At 57.3% G+C, this 16,662-nt stretch overlaps 6 protein-coding genes across 6 annotated transcripts in view; 2 read left to right on the top strand and 4 right to left on the bottom strand.

Moving 5' to 3' along the window:
• Positions 1-3,756: 3,756 nt before the first annotated feature.
• On the bottom strand, positions 3,757-4,020 carry GUITHDRAFT_102846 (hypothetical protein; the record flags this gene model as incomplete). The annotated part of the gene is made up of 1 exon (XM_005838508.1): positions 3,757-4,020. The coding sequence occupies one exon, from the start codon at positions 4,018-4,020 to the stop codon at positions 3,757-3,759; it is 264 nt and encodes an 87-aa protein (XP_005838565.1).
• Positions 4,021-5,970: 1,950 nt separating this feature from the next.
• GUITHDRAFT_102845 (hypothetical protein) lies at positions 5,971-6,228 on the bottom strand (the record flags this gene model as incomplete). The annotated part of the gene is made up of 1 exon (XM_005838507.1): positions 5,971-6,228. The coding sequence occupies one exon, from the start codon at positions 6,226-6,228 to the stop codon at positions 5,971-5,973; it is 258 nt and encodes an 85-aa protein (XP_005838564.1).
• A 1,177-nt stretch (positions 6,229-7,405) lies between these two features.
• On the top strand, positions 7,406-8,076 carry GUITHDRAFT_161565 (hypothetical protein; the record flags this gene model as incomplete). The annotated part of the gene is made up of 1 exon (XM_005838506.1): positions 7,406-8,076. Exon 1 carries the CDS (start codon positions 7,606-7,608, stop codon positions 8,074-8,076), a length of 471 nt encoding a protein of 156 aa, XP_005838563.1. The 5' UTR covers positions 7,406-7,605.
• Positions 8,077-9,087: 1,011 nt separating this feature from the next.
• On the bottom strand, positions 9,088-10,682 carry GUITHDRAFT_85032 (hypothetical protein; the record flags this gene model as incomplete). Its single annotated transcript, XM_005838505.1, has 2 exons — positions 9,088-9,847; positions 9,904-10,682. The coding sequence occupies 2 exons, from the start codon at positions 10,680-10,682 to the stop codon at positions 9,379-9,381; spliced, it is 1,248 nt and encodes a 415-aa protein (XP_005838562.1). The 3' UTR covers positions 9,088-9,378.
• A 37-nt stretch (positions 10,683-10,719) lies between these two features.
• GUITHDRAFT_150939 (hypothetical protein) lies at positions 10,720-11,653 on the bottom strand (the record flags this gene model as incomplete). Its single annotated transcript, XM_005838504.1, has 4 exons — positions 11,575-11,653; positions 11,388-11,521; positions 11,111-11,337; positions 10,720-11,047 (listed from the first exon to the last, which is right to left on the bottom strand). Coding segments are annotated over exons 1-4 (653 nt in total), but the record flags the coding sequence as incomplete, so codon positions are not given.
• Positions 11,654-12,583: 930 nt separating this feature from the next.
• GUITHDRAFT_102843 (hypothetical protein) overlaps positions 12,584-16,662 on the top strand; it is a gene marked incomplete at both ends in the record, with an annotated part of 4,624 nt that continues 545 nt past the window's right edge. The window contains 12 exons of the mRNA XM_005838503.1: positions 12,584-12,895; positions 12,945-13,188; positions 13,238-13,273; positions 13,321-13,360; positions 13,409-13,481; positions 13,541-13,611; positions 13,843-13,904; positions 14,373-14,498; positions 14,558-15,483; positions 15,711-16,007; positions 16,174-16,292; positions 16,517-16,592. Of these exons, the coding sequence (XP_005838560.1) occupies positions 12,584-12,895; positions 12,945-13,188; positions 13,238-13,273; positions 13,321-13,360; positions 13,409-13,481; positions 13,541-13,611; positions 13,843-13,904; positions 14,373-14,498; positions 14,558-15,483; positions 15,711-16,007; positions 16,174-16,292; positions 16,517-16,592 (2,382 nt within the window). The remainder of the gene's footprint in view (positions 12,896-12,944; positions 13,189-13,237; positions 13,274-13,320; positions 13,361-13,408; positions 13,482-13,540; positions 13,612-13,842; positions 13,905-14,372; positions 14,499-14,557; positions 15,484-15,710; positions 16,008-16,173; positions 16,293-16,516; positions 16,593-16,662) is intronic.

The following is a 16,662-nucleotide window of genomic DNA, read 5'->3' as shown; positions in this document are numbered from 1 at the left end:
CGGACGGGAAACCGCCACCACGTCTCCACGGTCCTCCTCCCTCCACGGCCCTTCCCCCCCCCTCCCTCCCCTCCTCCTCTCTTCCTCTGCCCCTTCCTCCTCCTCCCTCCTCCTCCTCCCCTCCTCCTTCCTCGTTGTTTACGTTCCTCCTCCTCCTTCTCCCCTCCCTCCCCCTCCCCCTCCGCCCCTTCCTCCTTCTCCTCCTCCTCCTCCCGCCCTCTGACCTCAACGACAAGGATGGACATCGATGAGGAGTCCAAGTCTGGATTGGACCAAGGGGAGATCGAAGATCAAGTCCGTGGTCGCCCTGGGTCACTTTTCAAGCTACGTGGACAAGAGCACCGTCATCAACGCAACACAGGTCGGCCCTCCTGCTCCCCGTCCTGTCTGATGCCTTCATGGCAGATTATCCACGTCAGGCACCCGTACACCATCGAACTCAGGTTCGGGAGGAGCGGAGAGCACGAGGTGGAGTCGGAGGAGCACGAGCTGAGCTTGGCCTTCACCGAGTCCTCGGTAGCGGCTCTCCTCCTTTCGTTGTGCAAGTTCCAACGAGCGTCCCGCAGTCCCGGGACGAGTGGGTCCTGGCGTTCAAAAGGACGATCGAGGAGAAGGCGTCGAACCCGTATAGGGGGATGGAGATGGTTCCTCCTTGCGCTCCTCCTCTCTCTCCTTTGACGTGTCGCGCGCAGAAGAGCAGGTCCCTCAGCGAGCAGCTCCCACCGGATCATGGCGCGGAGGGAGCTGCGGAGGGCGAGGAGGAGGCAATAGAGAAAGACTCGTGGGAAGAGGCCTTCATACAGCTCCTGAGGACGGTAAGCTGCCTTCCCCTACAGACTCTTCCTCCTCCTCTTCTACTTCCTCCTCCTTATCCTGCGCAGCTCGAGGGCTCGATCGCTCGTAATGGAAAGCTGGATGGCACTGATGTGCACAAGGTTGTATCCTTCACCAAGTCTACCCCTTTGGCAATTCTGTTCACTTCAGATCCCCTCACTGATTCCCTTTGCTCTCTCTCCCTCCCCTTCCTCTCCCTTCCCTTCCCTCCCTCTTTCTCGCATGACACCACCTCCTTGCTCCTCTCCTGCTCCCTTCTTGCCTCTCTTTCCCCTCCTTCCTCCAGCGTCCTACTCGAATCCGCTCTTCACTTGCTTCCCCTCCGCCTCTTCTCCTCCTCTGCCTTCTGGGCTGGCCGCGTTCTTGCTCCTCGTTCATCTCCTTCGCACAGGCGCTCGGCGGTTTTGCTGTTCACGTCACACTGGAGGACGCGGCGGTGCTGGGGTGCGATATGAGATCAGAGAGGCGATGGGAGCCGGGAGGGGCGGAGGTGGAGGGAGAGAGGATGCAAGGATACAAAGAATGGGAGGAAATGGACAGGACAGGACAGGACAGGACAGGACAGGACAGGACAGGACAGGACAGGAATAGAGAGAAGAGACTTATTTTTGTCTGCGGACAGGAATGCCATCCAACAGAATCAGACGATCAATCAGCTTGTCCTGCGCAAGGCTCTGAGCAGCGTACGCAACCACCTCCTCCTCCTCCTCCTCCTCCTCCTCCTCCTCCTCCTCCTCCTCCTCCTCCTCCTCCTCCTCCTCCTCCTCCTCCTCCTCCTCTCGTTTACTAGAGCCCGCAGGTTCACCTCAGGAGCGGGCAGGAAGTGGCAGCGAATCCAACCTCAAACTCTGTGGGAGGTTTGAACCCTCTCTGCTCCTCCGTCAAAAAATCTGTTTTTGTCTCCTCCTCTTGCTGTGTTTCTCCTTCTCTTCCCTTAGTCCTTCGTTTCCTCCTCTTCCTCCTCCCCTACCTCCTCTCATATCCTTTCGCTGCAGGCCTGGAGCAGTTTCGTGACCCTTCCATGTCCGACAAGGTTTGGTGGGAGGGCGGGGGCAGCAGAATGACGTCGGAGCAGGAGTGGTACGAGTTCGTCGCCAAGGAAGTGGATCGGAGGAAGAGGGAGTGAGGAGTACTGGACCCTATCACTCTTCGTCTTGACGTGACCTGCTAGGATCCTGGGGGTCAAGAGCAGGGGAGAGTCGACTAGCGTGAGCGAATTTTTCTCCTCCTCCCTGACTGCCCCGGTGCTCACCGCCATGGCCAGCGACGAGGGTCGACAGCTGAGAAGAGGAGGGGCGCCCAACCTCGCGCTCAGACTGCAATGGAAGGAGCTGCGGAGGTTTGCTGATCAGCTCCTCCTCTCACCCCCACGCCCTCCCTTTCCCCAACACCTTGCCTCTGACTCGCTTCGTTGCAGTATACTTCTGAACAAGCCTTGAGCTCGTTCCCTGGTCCTCACCCCTCGCTCCTCTCCTTGGTTCTGACTGCTCAGCAGAGGAGACGCCGACACTGTCGAGGGCCCCGAACAAGAAGAAGAAGAAGAAGCTGCAGCCTCGGTAACCCTCCTCCTTCATCCTCGTCACCAGACCCATCACCATCCTTGCTCCATTTCATCGTCACCTACTCTCCCTCCCCCTCTCCCTCTCCCTCTCCCTCCCCCTCCCCCTCCCCCCTCCCCCTCCCCCTCTCCCTCTCCCTTTCCTCATCTTCTCTCCCTCGCCCTTCCAATCCATCCCCTGCCGCTTCTTAGGCAACTCAACAGGTCTGTCTCTGTCCCCCCCTATCCTGTCCTGCAGGAGGAGCGGGAAGGCGTCAGCATCTTCAGCAGCGACTCGGTCATGCTCCTCTGCCAGCTGCCTCCCACTACCCTCCTGACAAGCTCCAGCAGAGCAAACCCGCTGACTTTAGGCAGCTCATAATAGAACAGTGCGACAACCTCTACGAGCGGCAAGTTCGAAGCAGCTCCGACCCTCTCCTGACGACGAGCGTCCTAGGTTCTCGTCGAATGCCTTTCCTCCACCACGGCGCGTCATGAAGCACGAGCATGTGATGGATCCTGTGTTTATGCTCAACCTCTCGCCTTGCCTGCTGTGCTTGTCCACTGTCCTCCCTTCCTCCCTTCCCCTCCTCTCCCTCCCTCCTCATCGCCTTCTGTCTCCGTCCTCACAGTCATGAATCTTTTCAGATGGAGTACAAGGTGACGCAAAGGCTGCAGTCGCTGCACAACAAGCTCAAGGTGAGCCCCTCCACCACTCCTCGACCTGACTACCTGCAGATCGAGAGGACCATCGCAGAGACTGATCACGTCCAACGAAACTTCAAGTTCTTGTCGGCCAAGAGGCTCGCAGAGCCTCGTCCGCAGGTCCCCTCTTCCCCTGCCTCCTGTCTCCTTCCCTCCCTCTTCCCCAACCTCCCGCTTCTGCCCTCTCCTCTCAATTCAGCCCATTCGTTCCTCTCACCATTTCCCTCCTCCCCCAACCTTTCCTCCTCCTCGTCCTAGCAGGGGCGTCCTCCTCACCTCTCAGCGCTCAGCTTCCTCCTCCAGGTTGGACTTCGTGCCCGAGAGGTCGACCGGGACATGCTCTGGACAGGCCATGGGATACAGCACTACAAGCTAGACAGGTTGTTTGTGTTTGCTGACCTACACGTTGCTCACATATGACCTTGCAGGATACAAAACTGCCAGCTATCAATGAACGCTGTGATCAAGTTTGATTGAGCCGAAGTGAGGCCATTGCGAGGCGGGTGTGAAAGAGGTGTAAGATAACAAAGGTAGTCGAAATATATAATGACATGATGTATTATATACATGGTTGTGTGATCATTCCTCCCTCTTCCCCCTAGTCTACATGCACCGCCTTCCGGTACCCAAAAAAATAATTTGCTGCCCTCTCATACCCCTCTCCCAGACGCCCCCCAGGCTCAGTCGAACCGGATGTCCGCAATGAAGATCACCTGCCGGGTCGTGGGGACGTCGGACTGCTTCTTGGAGGCGGCCTTCTCTCTGGCTTGGAGGATGTTGTCGAGGACGAGCTCCTGGGTGACTTTGCGCTTCTTGGGAGCGTCGGAGACAGTCTTGAGGGAGCTGAGGTACTGTTTCTGAGCATGGTTGAGGCGGAAGGCCTTGGGCTTGTTAGGTTGAGGGGGGGGGTACTGTGAAAGCTCAGACAGGCTGACGGAGACCATGTTTCTTGCTGCTTCTGTTCACGAAGGGAGGGGGAGGAGGAAGAAAACGAGGTCTGAAAGGGACAACGAAGGGGGGGATGGAAGGTGTAGCAGGAGCAGTTGAGGATGGAGGGTGTGGGTAGCGATTGATGGGATGGGAAGGGGTCGGGAGCTAAGGTATTTATGCAGATTTCTTAAAAGACATATTTTAAATATTCCCATCATGGTGGGGTCCTTTTGGGGTATTCTAAGGGGTGCATGCAGAAAGGGACGGGTTTTAAAATGTTGCACTGGAAATAAGCAATCATTCCATTACCCGTACTTTTGGCTTCAAAAAGACAGAAATCATAGGGTGGGTATCCTGCATTACGTGCAAATGAGGCAGGGTTGGGTGGTACACTTTCAGCAAGAAATAAAAAACAATGGAGTTTTAAATAAATCGAAACCACATGTTTTCGGAGGAATTGTTGCACACGGAGACCATCCCTTCCGTTAGGGTCTTACAAGACCCTCGTGACTTCCTGTGCGTCGACATGCGAGGCTTCAGACAAGCACTGCAATACTAGCCATTTTCGCTGAAGCGGCTCCTTCCAGAAGTTTCTCGATCATTGGGATGCTGGCTGTCACGGCAGCTACCCGGCGGCGTACCGCCGTCTTCGAAGGAACAAACTCAGGCTGGGACTCCCGGAGTCCAACTTGTTGACTTGAACTGAGTTTCGGAGATCGGTCGGATGTGCCGTGACTCCTGTCGGACCCCCGTGACTCCTGTCGGGCCCCCCGGGTCCGTGACCCCCGTGACCCCCGTGACCCCCGTGGCACTCCTCCCGGCCCCCGTGACGGACTCCTCGGTCACGTGCCAGGCGGGCCCCCGGCAGCGCCCAGGCTGTGTGACCGCCGACTGCGGCCCAGGCTCCGAAATTCAAGTTTGCGGCCATGTCATGACCCCGGGCCCCCGGGAACCCTGACCGCCGTACGGTAACAGTGCGCGGCGGCCGGGCGGCCGCTCAGCGGCCGCGCGCCGCGCCGACCGCGCCCGGCGGCCGGGCCGGGCCTCGACTGATCCTCAGTGGCTAGCCAACTCACGGTACCGTCTGACCGTACGGTCACCGGTACCGCCGGGCCGCGGCCACTGCGGCCCCGGTGACCCGCCGCGGCGGCCGGTCGCGCCGTGCCACGGTGCCGGTCACCCGCCCGGCGCCGGTACCGCCGGACACGGCCCGCCGCCGCCGCTCGGCCGGGCGGCCCCGACGGAGTCCGATCACCTCACTGAGTCACGGTGACCGTACTATTCCGTGGCATCACTTTTCGGTCACTGATCGGACTCCGAGGCTCCCCGGCGGTGACCGTCCGATCCCGGTCCCGGGCCGGCCTCTCGACGGCCGCGGCGGAGCCGGCGGCGGGCCGGACTGGCGGGGCGGCCTAGTACTGTACCGTACGGTACTACCGTACGGTAACCGGTCCGACGGTCACGGGTCCGATCACTCCGCGAGTCGGCGAAGCTGACTCGCCGGGCTGAGGCGGCTCGGCCGGGCGGCCGCCCGGGCCGCCGGTCACTGCCAGCGGCTGTGACCCGTGTGGGTCGGGAGTCACCTGCCACGGTCCGATCGGATCCGAGTCCGATCCGTGATGGCACTGAGCCCCGGAGCCTGCCAGGCTGGCCGGCGGCGCTCAGTGGCACCGAGTCACTGCCCGGGCCCGCGGGCCAGGGGCACTGGCTACTCAGACCATGCAGGTTATGTTCAACCAGTCAGGTTGTTGAGATGCATCTGAGAGTTTGAAGCCAGTGTGAATGTGCTTGCTGAGTTGGAGATTGGCATATCGCTTAGATTTCAGAGCTCGATATTTATTCATTATATACATGGTTGTGTGATCATTCCTCCCTGTTCCCCCTAGTCTACATGCACCGCCTTCCGGTGCCCAAAAAAATAATTTGCTGCCCTCTCATAGCCCTCTCCCAGACGCCCCCCAGGCTCAGTCGAACCGGATGTCCGCAATGAAGATCACCTGCCGGGTCGTGGGGACGTCGGACTGCTTCTTGGAGGCGGCCTTCTCTCTGGCTTGGAGGATGTTGTCGAGGACGAGCTCCTGGGTGACTTTGCGCTTCTTGGGAGCGTCGGAGACAGTCTTGAGGGAGCTGAGGTACTGTTTCTGAGCATGGTTGAGGCGGAAGGCCTTGGGCTTGTTAGGTCGGGGAAGGGGGGATATCTCAGACAGGCTGACGGAAATCATCTTCCTTCAGGAATTCAGCGGAAGTAACACTGGGCGCTAAAGCTCTTGAGGAGTAGAGTGGAGCGATGATCAGCGGGGAGGACAGGATCGCAGATGGAAGGAGTGGGGACGACAGGTGAGATGGGGGCAATGGGGAGCGCAGGCTGTTTTTATAGCCCGGATTCGGGGAGGGGGGATGGTGGGGTAGGCCAGGAGCTAAGTTACATGCATCACCCCATGTTTTCACTTCTAGCGTTCAGTGTTCAGATAGGGTGGTGGTCCACAAACCTCATTGGTACCATGAGGGGTGGGTGGGGCTACAACAGTCGGAACAAAAAAGGGTCGGATGAAGAAGGCACTAGGGAGTCGCACAGGTTTACAGGGAGCCCTCGTGACCCTCAAGAGATCGCAATTTTAGACGAGCAATGCAAGCCTCCCAAAATCGGGCAGAATCGATTGAAACCATGGGCCAGAGGGTGTTGTCCTGGTACAAATCGATTCAATTCATTGTTTTCGCATCTCTCCTGCGACTCCTTTGAACGGGTGAATCCTATTAAATCTCGTGATCGCGGCGTCGGCGCGAAAGGTTGCGGGTGTGAGGGGCTGGAGGTCCATGGAAGATTCCAGTTACCTGGGGAATATCACAGGGGTCTGTGACTGTCACGTTACCAGCAATGAAACTCCTCGTGTGAAGAGGCGTGCGGAATAACTGGCTGTCTTTCCCGAAAGATATAGTTTCAAGGGCAAGAACCCGCCTAAAAGTAGCTACTTTCCTCTTAAATTGCTATGATTCGCCTTAATTCTCCTTATTTCCCTATGCCGTGCCCGTCACACGGATGCCACTCGCCAACCTCCAAGAATAGATTGAATTTGCTTGTTCCCGTACCACCCCTACTTCTGATAGTCTTCATGGGGGTCATCCCTCCAAAGGCTTCCTGTAAGGCTCTCGAGGCGTGTACACCTTCTATCGCCGAAATCAACATTGGTACCCCACCCCCCACTTTCCCTTGCTTTTACTGGATACAGTACCCCCGTTTTACCTATAGTGATTGATGGGCACTTGTTGCCTCATTGGGGTGGGGTCACCTTCCAACGGGGGTGGGGGGGGGGGGGGTGGTAGGACTGCTCCCCCACTTGTCCGACTGTAGCGACTCCTTGTGTGTATCCTGAAATCCTTAAGACCAGGGCCCCGCCCACCGCCTACCCAGTACCCGCCTCAACCCCCTGATCGTAAGCTGTGGCTATTGCCACCTCTCTCACACTCGATCGCTTCCTCCTCGTCTCTCAGTTTGCTCGCACCCATCCCTCGGAAAGGATTCGATCGGGCAGCTTCTTGATCCGGCACTGAGGCCCAAGGCATCACGGGACTGATGGTCATGTGGATCAAGGGAGAAGATAATGTATAATCCCCGGCACATCAGAGTCAGTGTTGTTCCTGTGCGTTCCGGCATGCAGGAGGGCACTCCGCACGCTGGCACGTCCGAGAGGAACGACGTCAATGTAGCGCCAGAGAACAAGCAGAAAAGGAAAGTATTCCACCTGGATCGACTGCAGGAGGCTTATGTTGCTCGGTGCCAGAAAGAAAGGAACCCGAACACCAGTCCCTTGGAGGAGGACATAGGCGAAGACCTTCTGTATCAGAACATTCTAAGAGCAAAGCAGAGGAAGTCAAGTAGATCGAGCAGCTTACACTCGAACCCTGGAAGTGCTGAAGGAGAAAGGTGGGCAGGAGAAGGAGGAGAGGAAGGAGAAGGGGAGAAGGAAGAAGAGGAGGAGAAAGTAGAGGGAGAGAAGGAGGAGCGCCAGGAGGATGGGGAGGAATGCGGAAGCAACACCTCGGTTGAAGTTCGAATCGGAGAAGGGACTTGAGCATTTTGATCATTGAGGAATATTGATATGTTTAGGGAAACAATGTAGATAACGTCTAGTCAGCGATTCGAATGAATAAGAGATTCACATGAAGTGTCCAGACATAATTGTCTGCCTAACAAGATGTGATGACACCTATCCATGATTGCGATCAACTGGAAGTCGATCACGGCAGGCCCCTGATCTCCCGTCAACATCGTGTTCACGTACATCCAACCTTGATCAGGTCATCGCATGACCAGCGTCATCAAGACAGCCTCGCTCGGACTCCGAGCCACCAAAGGAGGTTCAGAGGAGGGTAACGATGGCTGGAGCCCACTGAGATCACCTCTGGCTCAGACACGCGCGGGAATCCCCTGCTACATCTTTAGACCCCACCTAGTGCCCCTGCCAGCCCAGTCAAGCTCCGAGGGCCGTCTGGATACCAGCGCTCTTTGAGCTAGGGCGCCAGTATTCCAGGCTCGAATCCTCCTTGTAAACTTCACACCTGGCGTAGCAAGCGCAGCACAAGCTTCCCAGAATCTAACGGAGTGAGGGCACTCTCATATATGAATAGGAAGATGGAAGGTGAACGATTGTGACCTGTCGTGGACAACCAGGGTAGAGCGCACTGCCACGTGCTGTTACTGCTACATACTTCTGTCTCTCTCTGCAGCAAGGCAAGAGGAAAATTCATTTTTCCCTTTCGCTTTCAGGAACTTTAGGCAGATTTCAGGCTGCGATCTACCTAGAGCAAGAGCAGATCCTTTCAGAGCATGCTCGCTCTTCGTCAGCTTCCCGACATATTCGGCTGTGTTGTTGTTGTTGTTGTTGTTGTTGTTGTTGTTGTTGTTGTTGTTGTTGTTGTTGTTGTTGTTGTTGTTGTTGTTGTTGTTGTTGTTGTTGTTGCTCGTGTGTGTGTGTGTGTGTGTGTGTGTGTGTGTGTGTGTGTGTGTGTGTGTGTGTGTGTGTGTGTGTGTGTGTGTGTGTGTGTGTGTGTGTGTGTGTGTGCTAGTCGCCAGGGACAGGTGTCTCATCACAAGCTCGATTAGAATAACAACTACAACTCCACTCCCCATCCACTTGTACTTCCCCAGCGACGCTCCCGCAGGACGCCTGAGTTTCACACTTGGACTAGGCGGGTCCGCTACACATCCTCCTCCTCCCCTGCTGCTCGGCGTCACTGGTGGCTCAGCAGGTGCTGCATGTCAAACACTTCGCGCAGGAGAGAGCGAGACATCCTGTTGGCGTGCAGCAGCCTCGCAGCGAAGCCTCCGCTCGAGGCCGCGGGCTCTGGGTTTACAGGGATGTAGCGGGCGACGATCAAGTCTTCGTCCACCAGCGTCTCGCAGCAGGGGCACAGCGGCCTAGCCCGGGAGAGGAAGTACTTGAGGCAGCCCTCGCACAGCATACAGTGACTGCACTTGAAGCGCACCTGAGACAGCGAGCGTCAGTGAGGCAGGCCCGGCAGAGCCGACGGAAGAGGGACCTGACGAGGCCTGCACATACACATGACGCACTCTTGAGAGCGGTTGGAATCGTCCTGCCCGCTTTCGGCGATGAAGACGGGGATAGAGAACTGGTTGATGACGCCTTCGAGCATCCTGCAGACAGTTGAGCAGCAGCACGGCGAAAGGAAGGGGAAGCAGACCCTAAGGCATCGGACAAGGAAATCCTCTCTCTGCGGGGAAATTTGAGAAGCCCAAGGGAGATCTCATGAAACTTCTCCGCGACTTCCATAGGCCAGCAAGCCTTCGCGTCTACTATATCGGGAACTTCGGCATCCATGCAGCTGCTTCAACGTCAGGGGCTGGAGATGTGGGTAGATAAGGCAGTAAACTGTCTCACCGATCCACGATCGTCTCCCCATCATAATAAACAGGCGTAGAGGTCAATGTCATCAACATGGTCACTCCCACCGCATATGCATCGCACTGAACGTCGAAGTGTCCAGTCTGAAGGTAGTGAGGGTCCAGGTACCCATGGGTGCCGCAAACGAAGGAGTTGGAGACATGCTTCCTCCTTGAGCTGAGCAGCTGGGCAAGTCCGACGTCCGACAGCCGAGCGTTGAGCCTCTTGTCAAGCAGAATGTTTGCTGGCTTGATGTCCCGGTGTAAGATGACAGGCTTACACCGGGAGGTGTCAGGGGTGTGCAGGTAGAGCAGGGCCCGGATCAACCCTGTAATGATTCGCAGGCGGTCCTGCCACTTCAAGGGCTCCAGCTGCTTGCGGTGGCAGAGGAGACTCAGTCGGCTGTCCGAGCCCTCGTTGCAGAAGAGCCGATCCTCCAGGTTTCCGCCCTGCATCAGTGGCATGACGAGACAGACTGACGAGTCGGACTGATCCTTCTGACCCGACGACGCACTCGCCGAATCAGATGCGAACCCGATCACAGGCAGCAGGTGCTCGTGTCGACAGCCGCCGAGGACCTGGAGCTCCTGCAAAAACTCTCCATGTCCTTGCATGCTCCCAGAGTCTAGCTTCTTGATCGCCATGGGCGCTCCGTTTCCCAGCCCATCCAGTTGGTCGGCCTTGTAGACGCTACCGAACCCTCCTGATCCTGCGCAATTTTCCTTGGCAAATCCTCCCGTTGCTGCCTCCAGCTCTCCCCGAAAGAAGACAGCCATTGACGGACGATGCCAGCCGTCGCCTCCTCTGCCTATCTCGACCCAGGATTCAGCTCCTGCAACTTTGGTTTCGGCATCCTCCATAATTCTTTCCGCCTCTGCCTTGGACTCAACCATCATTTGGTGTGCAACCTTACGCGCATTGTCAAGCTCTTCTGAAGCCTGGCGCTGGGCAGCCTCAACGATCTCGTGTGCCTCCTTTCTGGCGATCGCCATCAGCTCTGCCACCTCGGCCTGCGCTTCCCTCATCTGACTCTGCGATGTCTCTTGGACCTGCTTCAGGATGCGGGCAGTGAAGATCTCAGCTTCCTTCGTCGCTTGCTCGATCGCCGCCTGTCGAATCACCTCGCACTCTTTACGAATCTCTGTCAAAAACTCTGTCATACGGTTGCCCGCAGTTCGGGCCTGCGACCCCTCCGGCTGCTCACCTTCACGGGCCCTCGAGTCGAGCGCGCCTGCTCTTTCCTGTATCATGGTGTCCAACTTTGCGAATGCTTCGCAGTCTCGGGCGAACTCCCAGTGCACATTCACAAAGTCCTCCATGGCCCTCGAGCTCTCATCCCCTCTTGCCGCGGGCCCACCACCCGACCCCGTGCTCAACCCGCTCGCCATCTCCCTAGATTTTCTATCCCTGGCCCTGCAATTTTCACATGCTCTGTAGCCAGCAGAAGGTAAGGAGGAGCACAGTAGCCATGCCATAGGCACCTGTCGGAGAAATGCGTCCATTTGTTTCTCTTGGCGCATACACAACAGTAATGAGACAATGGTGCTGGGAGGAAATCGCCGTCTTCCTTATCCGGCCGCTTACATGTATCTTCACCCTGAAGATTTCTTTCAATCTGTCCCGCTCACGGTCACACGAGGGAGAGCAAACGAAGCTGCGCCCGCTCACCTCGCATTCGCAGCATTTTCGCACAAAGAGAATCATGCCGTTGATCTACCGTAACATTGAGCAGCTTGGCAGTGCTCCTACAAGTAAACTCCGTTCAGATGATGCAGGTAAACAGTTGCTCTCTTCCCTTCCCACCTCTCTCCCTAGTGTATCCCTACTCGCAAACTGTCTGAATCGAGCCTTCGACTGCCTCCCTTTTCATGTCCATGTCATGCTCCATCCCTTATGATCTCACTGAAACGATCCACGCTCTTCCATGACCTCATATCCCATCCTCCTTCTCCTTCATCTCCCTCCTTCTCCCATCCTGCCTCCTCCCTCGCCTCCGCTGCCTTCCTGCATTGTCATGACAGCACAAACTGAGACGAACCTGTGAGCGCGCCTCATCTGCTCTCAGTCAGCTAAATCGAATATTTGAATAGTGTTTCAAGTCTGCCTCACTGTAATTATTTATTAAAAAAAAAAGACAGCAATAAATATCCGTCTGCAACAACGGTCACGTGTTGGTTGAGTTTGAGGGCAGCGAGCCACAAGCAATGCGCCCCTCCATGTGCCGGCACATGCTCTTTCACGGAGCAGGATGTGCAGAGCAAGGAGGAGGGGGAGAGGAGGAGGAAATGCAATATGATCTCGTGCTGATGAGAAAAGAAGATGATCTCGTGCCGATGAGGAAAGAAGATGATCTCGTGCCGATGAGGAAAGAAGATGATCTCGTGCTGATGAAGCTGATGATTTCACATATCATCCTTGTTCTTGTCTCGATCGACCTGACATGGTTCTCCCTCAGATAGGTTGCTTCAGGAATCCACAGCTCGTGCGCTGCGCATCTGTTGCCGCAACATGGGGTCCATGATGGCAGAGGATGAAGGGGGCCATGATTCACCTGTCGGGCCGATGGCTCGCTTTCATTCTGATCGCCTCCTTCGTTGGCCAGGACCGCTCCATTGCAGGTGAAGTTCCTCCGCGTGGCCCTGCACCTGGCAAAGACTGACTGTAAGCTCCACTAGCAATGGAGGGTCATAGAGGAAATTTTGTGAATCTTGCGGATCTCAGCCCGAGCATCCAGCAGACGGACAAGAGGAGCAGCTGCACGCTGAGCGAGTTCATCAGTATCTCCCGGGAGCTGGGGTTCCATCAGTACTGCGAGGAGGAGGCGATCAACAATACGTTCATTGAGATCGCACAAGAGTCGGACGGGAGCTTGAAGCTCGTCAACTTCTCACAGTTTGCTGTCGCCCTTGGGAACCTCGCGAGGAAGGCCGGTATTGACCAGTTTTGTCCGAGGAAGTGGAGGGGTAAGAAGACCCTGCTGGTCGAGGAGGTAGTTGGGAGGACCTCCGTCACTGCTGGCACTGACATGGCATGTGAAGCTCTTCCGCACGTCCAGCGGGAAGGGGAAGGGAAGAACGTCCAAGTCCAAGACGTGGAACATGCCTTGCCAGCATCCCAACTGCGCCAAGATGCCGTCCTTTGGCACTGCCGAGTCCAAGGTTCCCTCCTACTGCCGTGAGCACTGCCCCAGGGTTGCAGCTTCTCAGAGCATGGAAGCTCGTACTAAGAGGATGGCTCAGGAGGGCTACTACGACACGAGGGGGAAGTTCTGCCGGCAGTTGGGTCCGCAAGAGGACTGAGATCTGGAGCTCCGTTGACTTGCTCTGGACAGGCTGCAAGTCGCATGCCTCTTTCCGACACGTGGACGGTGATGGAGCATCTGCGACGAGGGAGTGGAGCTGACTGCTACTCCAGGCGTGCAGAAGTTGTTCTGTGCCAAGCATCGACCGCCGGGGTCTTCCTTGCGACACTGCGGCTGGCGATTGCTAACCGCTCTCCCCAGATTTGTCACCGTCAATAGGCTGTGCGGCCACATCGAGGGCTGCGACAGGCAATGCTCGTTCGGGGACCCGGAGGTGTGGAGGACGCGGGGGATAGGAGGCGTCAGCTGCCATGACGGTATGTCTTCCTTCAGGAGAAGATACCCAGATTCTGCCACATTCATAAGAGGAGCACGGACTGCCTCCTCAAGAAGCGGAGATGCAGGTCAAGGGGAGGGAGGAGGGAAGAGGGAGGAGGGAGGAGGGAGGAGGGAGGAGGGAGGAGGCAGTCTAAGGGATAGCTAGTTGGTCCGCTGATCTGAACCCCCCGATGATCCACAGGCACCCTGAAGGTTGCGATGCTCAGCCAATCTTCAACGCCAGCTCTACATGCAGCTCCTCCTTCTGCAAGCTGCACAAGAGCAAGACCGTCTCCGTCTCACTGCTCAGGCCTCAGAGGGCAGGCAGGAAGTGTGCACGAGCGAGGGGCAGCTAAGCTGAAGGAGAAGCATGGAGCGTGTAGGGTGTGTAGGAACATCGAACGTGTAGGGTGTGAAGGAACATCGAACGTGTTGGGTGTGAAGGAACATCGAACGTCTTGATCGTGTCTGGAGCCTCATGTCTCGTCTCGTCCTCTGCCATGTCTTCCTCGCCATCCTCCTCCGCCTCGTCTCATCCTCTCCTGGCTCTCCTCCCCTCGAATCCTTTGAAGTTTTGCTTTGTGCCAGGGATAGTCCAAGGACCGGGTAGTAAAGAGGAATTTAGGGGGTGAGGGTATTGGCTTTCGGGTGGAAATGCGGATCCATGGAAGAGTGGCGGAAAGGCAGGGAAGGGAGGGGGAGGGAGGGGGAGGGGGAGGAGGAGGAGGAGGAGGTAAGACGATCAAACGTCTGAGCATGGATACACGGGCGGGCAGAAAACTCCAGCGCTTGCTGATGGTGAAGGGAACAGAGAGCGCCCTCCTCTTCCTGCTCCTCTGCTGCTCAGGGACGGACATGGCTGCAGCCTCTTCGAACAGAGGGAAGTCGCAAAGCTCTCCTTGGACGGTAGTCAAAGACGTCGGTGACTGGAACATACTCGGCCCGTGGGCTTTCCTCGGTCCCTTCTCGATCGGTATCGCCATGCTTTCTGCCTGGTCGCTTACTTGGCTTTGCCTGTGACAGCTGTCGCAGGAAAGACGGAGATCGATGGAGACCCGGTGGAGGCGCACGGAGGGATCCGCAACCTCACGAGGCAGAAGAACAAGGTGTTCTTCTCCGAACTGGTGCAGGGGGGCAAGGCGGGCTGGACGAAGCTCAAGACCCAGAACGGGGTCGTGGCTCTGAGCTTCCCGCTGGGGGAGAGGGCCAACGTGGACTTCAACAAGGTGATCCAGTCGATCAGCAAGATGTCGGGACTTGAGTTCCAGGGCTGGCTGGTGTCTGACTTCATCGTCGAGCACGGCGGTCACTTCTCCCTGCTCTGCACGGGCGCCCACCATGTCGAGGTAGATAACCACCGGCTGCTCCATGGCGACGTGTACTCGACAGGCTGGGCGCGGAGCACGCTGGCTCTGGAGCAGGGCAAGCACACCATCTTCATCCGGGTGCGATCCAAGGCCTCTGCCACCATCGCGTGCTCGGTGCGGAGGGTGAGCGAGAGGGAGGTGTCGATCCACAGGCCCTCCTCCTCGGTGCCGGACATAGTCGGGGGCAGGCTGACCTCCGGCCTGCTCTCCCTCCCTGTGGCGAACCTCGGCTCCTCTTGGAAGAAGATCCGCGTCAGGGTGTCGAGGTCGGAGGTCCCCCGGCAGGCCCTCAGCAGCTGGGCGAGGGGGAAGAAATTCCTTCCTGTGGTCACTCAGGAAGCTCCGGGGGAGGAGGGGGTGTGGGTGGCACCGGGGCAGACGCTGATGATGCAAGCGAGCTTCAAGCTGGGAGGAGCGCCAGGGTCGGGGGATCTCGATCCCTCCTGGGCTGACAGTGCGCCTGGAGACGGGAGCTGCCTGGATGCCTGGCTGCGTGCCGAGGCAGATGAGCTTCAGGATGACGGCAACATGGTGACGACTGCCGTCTCGGAGGACTTGAAAGTCGGTTTCCGCTGTCGCGTGCCGTCACAGGTGGGTTGATTGCTGGTTGATTTGCGATGATGACGATGACGATGATGATGATGATGACGATGATGATGATGATGATGATGATGATGATGATGATGATGATGATGATGATGATGATGATGATGATTGAGGCTAGTTTCCTCCCCCTCCTCCCCCTCCTCCTCCTTCTCTCTCCTCCCGGTCCCGTCGAAACCTACTTCTTCTCACTCCGTTCTAACTGCCGCCTGCAGTCATTCATCTTCACCTTCCTTGATCACGATGGCTCTGTGGCGCAAGCTGCTGCAGTTCGCCCCTGGAACGCGGAGGAGTGCGAGGCGAAGGGAGGATGCGGAGTTTTGCTCTCCCTCTCTGGCGTCGGTGTACAGGCCAACGACCAGGCGGACTCACACAAGTACAAGAAGGGAGGGAGCGACTTTGTGTTTGGCTTCCAGGACGCCTGGATCTTGGCTCCTGAGAGAGATGGAGCTCACAACTGGGAGGGAACAGGATACAACTGTGCCGTGAAGAGCCTTGCTGCTCTACAACATGTCAGTCTACCCTCCTCCCTTCCTCTCCGCTCTCCGCTACCTTGCTCTTTCCTCCTGTGGCTCCTCCGCTTCCTGGCATGTCCTCTGTTCTCCTTCTTCCTTTGGTTCCATACTCCCTCCCCGTCCCCGTCTTCTCCTCCCTGACCTTCACTCATGATATGTCCAGCTGGTCTCTCAGCTGGAGAGCATGCAAGGCTTCTCAGTGGACACGCGTCGAGTTCTGTTTGCGGGTCATTCGCGAGGAGGACACGGCGCGTGGATGATGGGCATGCATCACCCTGATCGGTTGTGAAAGTGCTGAGGGGAGGGCGAGTAGAGGAGGAGGGAGGAGGAGACCGAGAGGAGGTAGTGGTGGTGGTTGTGAGGACGAGGAAGGGAGGAGGAGTAGAAGGAGGAGGAGTAGAAGGAGGAGGAGGAGGAGGACGAGGACGAGGAGGAGGAAGAGGAGGAAGGCGAGAAAGATTCCAACAAGGAGGGGAAGGAGACGCAAGGGCCTGACGGTGCAGCAGGGCTGTTGGAGTTGTCTCTCTGTCCGGGTGGTGGAAGAGGGAAGAATACGCGGATGCAAACATCCTCTTCGACCTGGTTCTGACCCTCCTTCATCCCCCCCCCCTCCTCGCCGCCTCCCTCCCTCTCTCTCTCTCTCTCTCTCTCT

Source organism: Guillardia theta (assembly GCF_000315625.1).
Source record: "Guillardia theta CCMP2712 unplaced genomic scaffold GUITHscaffold_11, whole genome shotgun sequence".
Taxonomy (NCBI): Eukaryota; class Cryptophyceae; order Pyrenomonadales; family Geminigeraceae; genus Guillardia; species Guillardia theta.
This window is presented reverse-complemented; position numbering and strand designations above follow the sequence as displayed.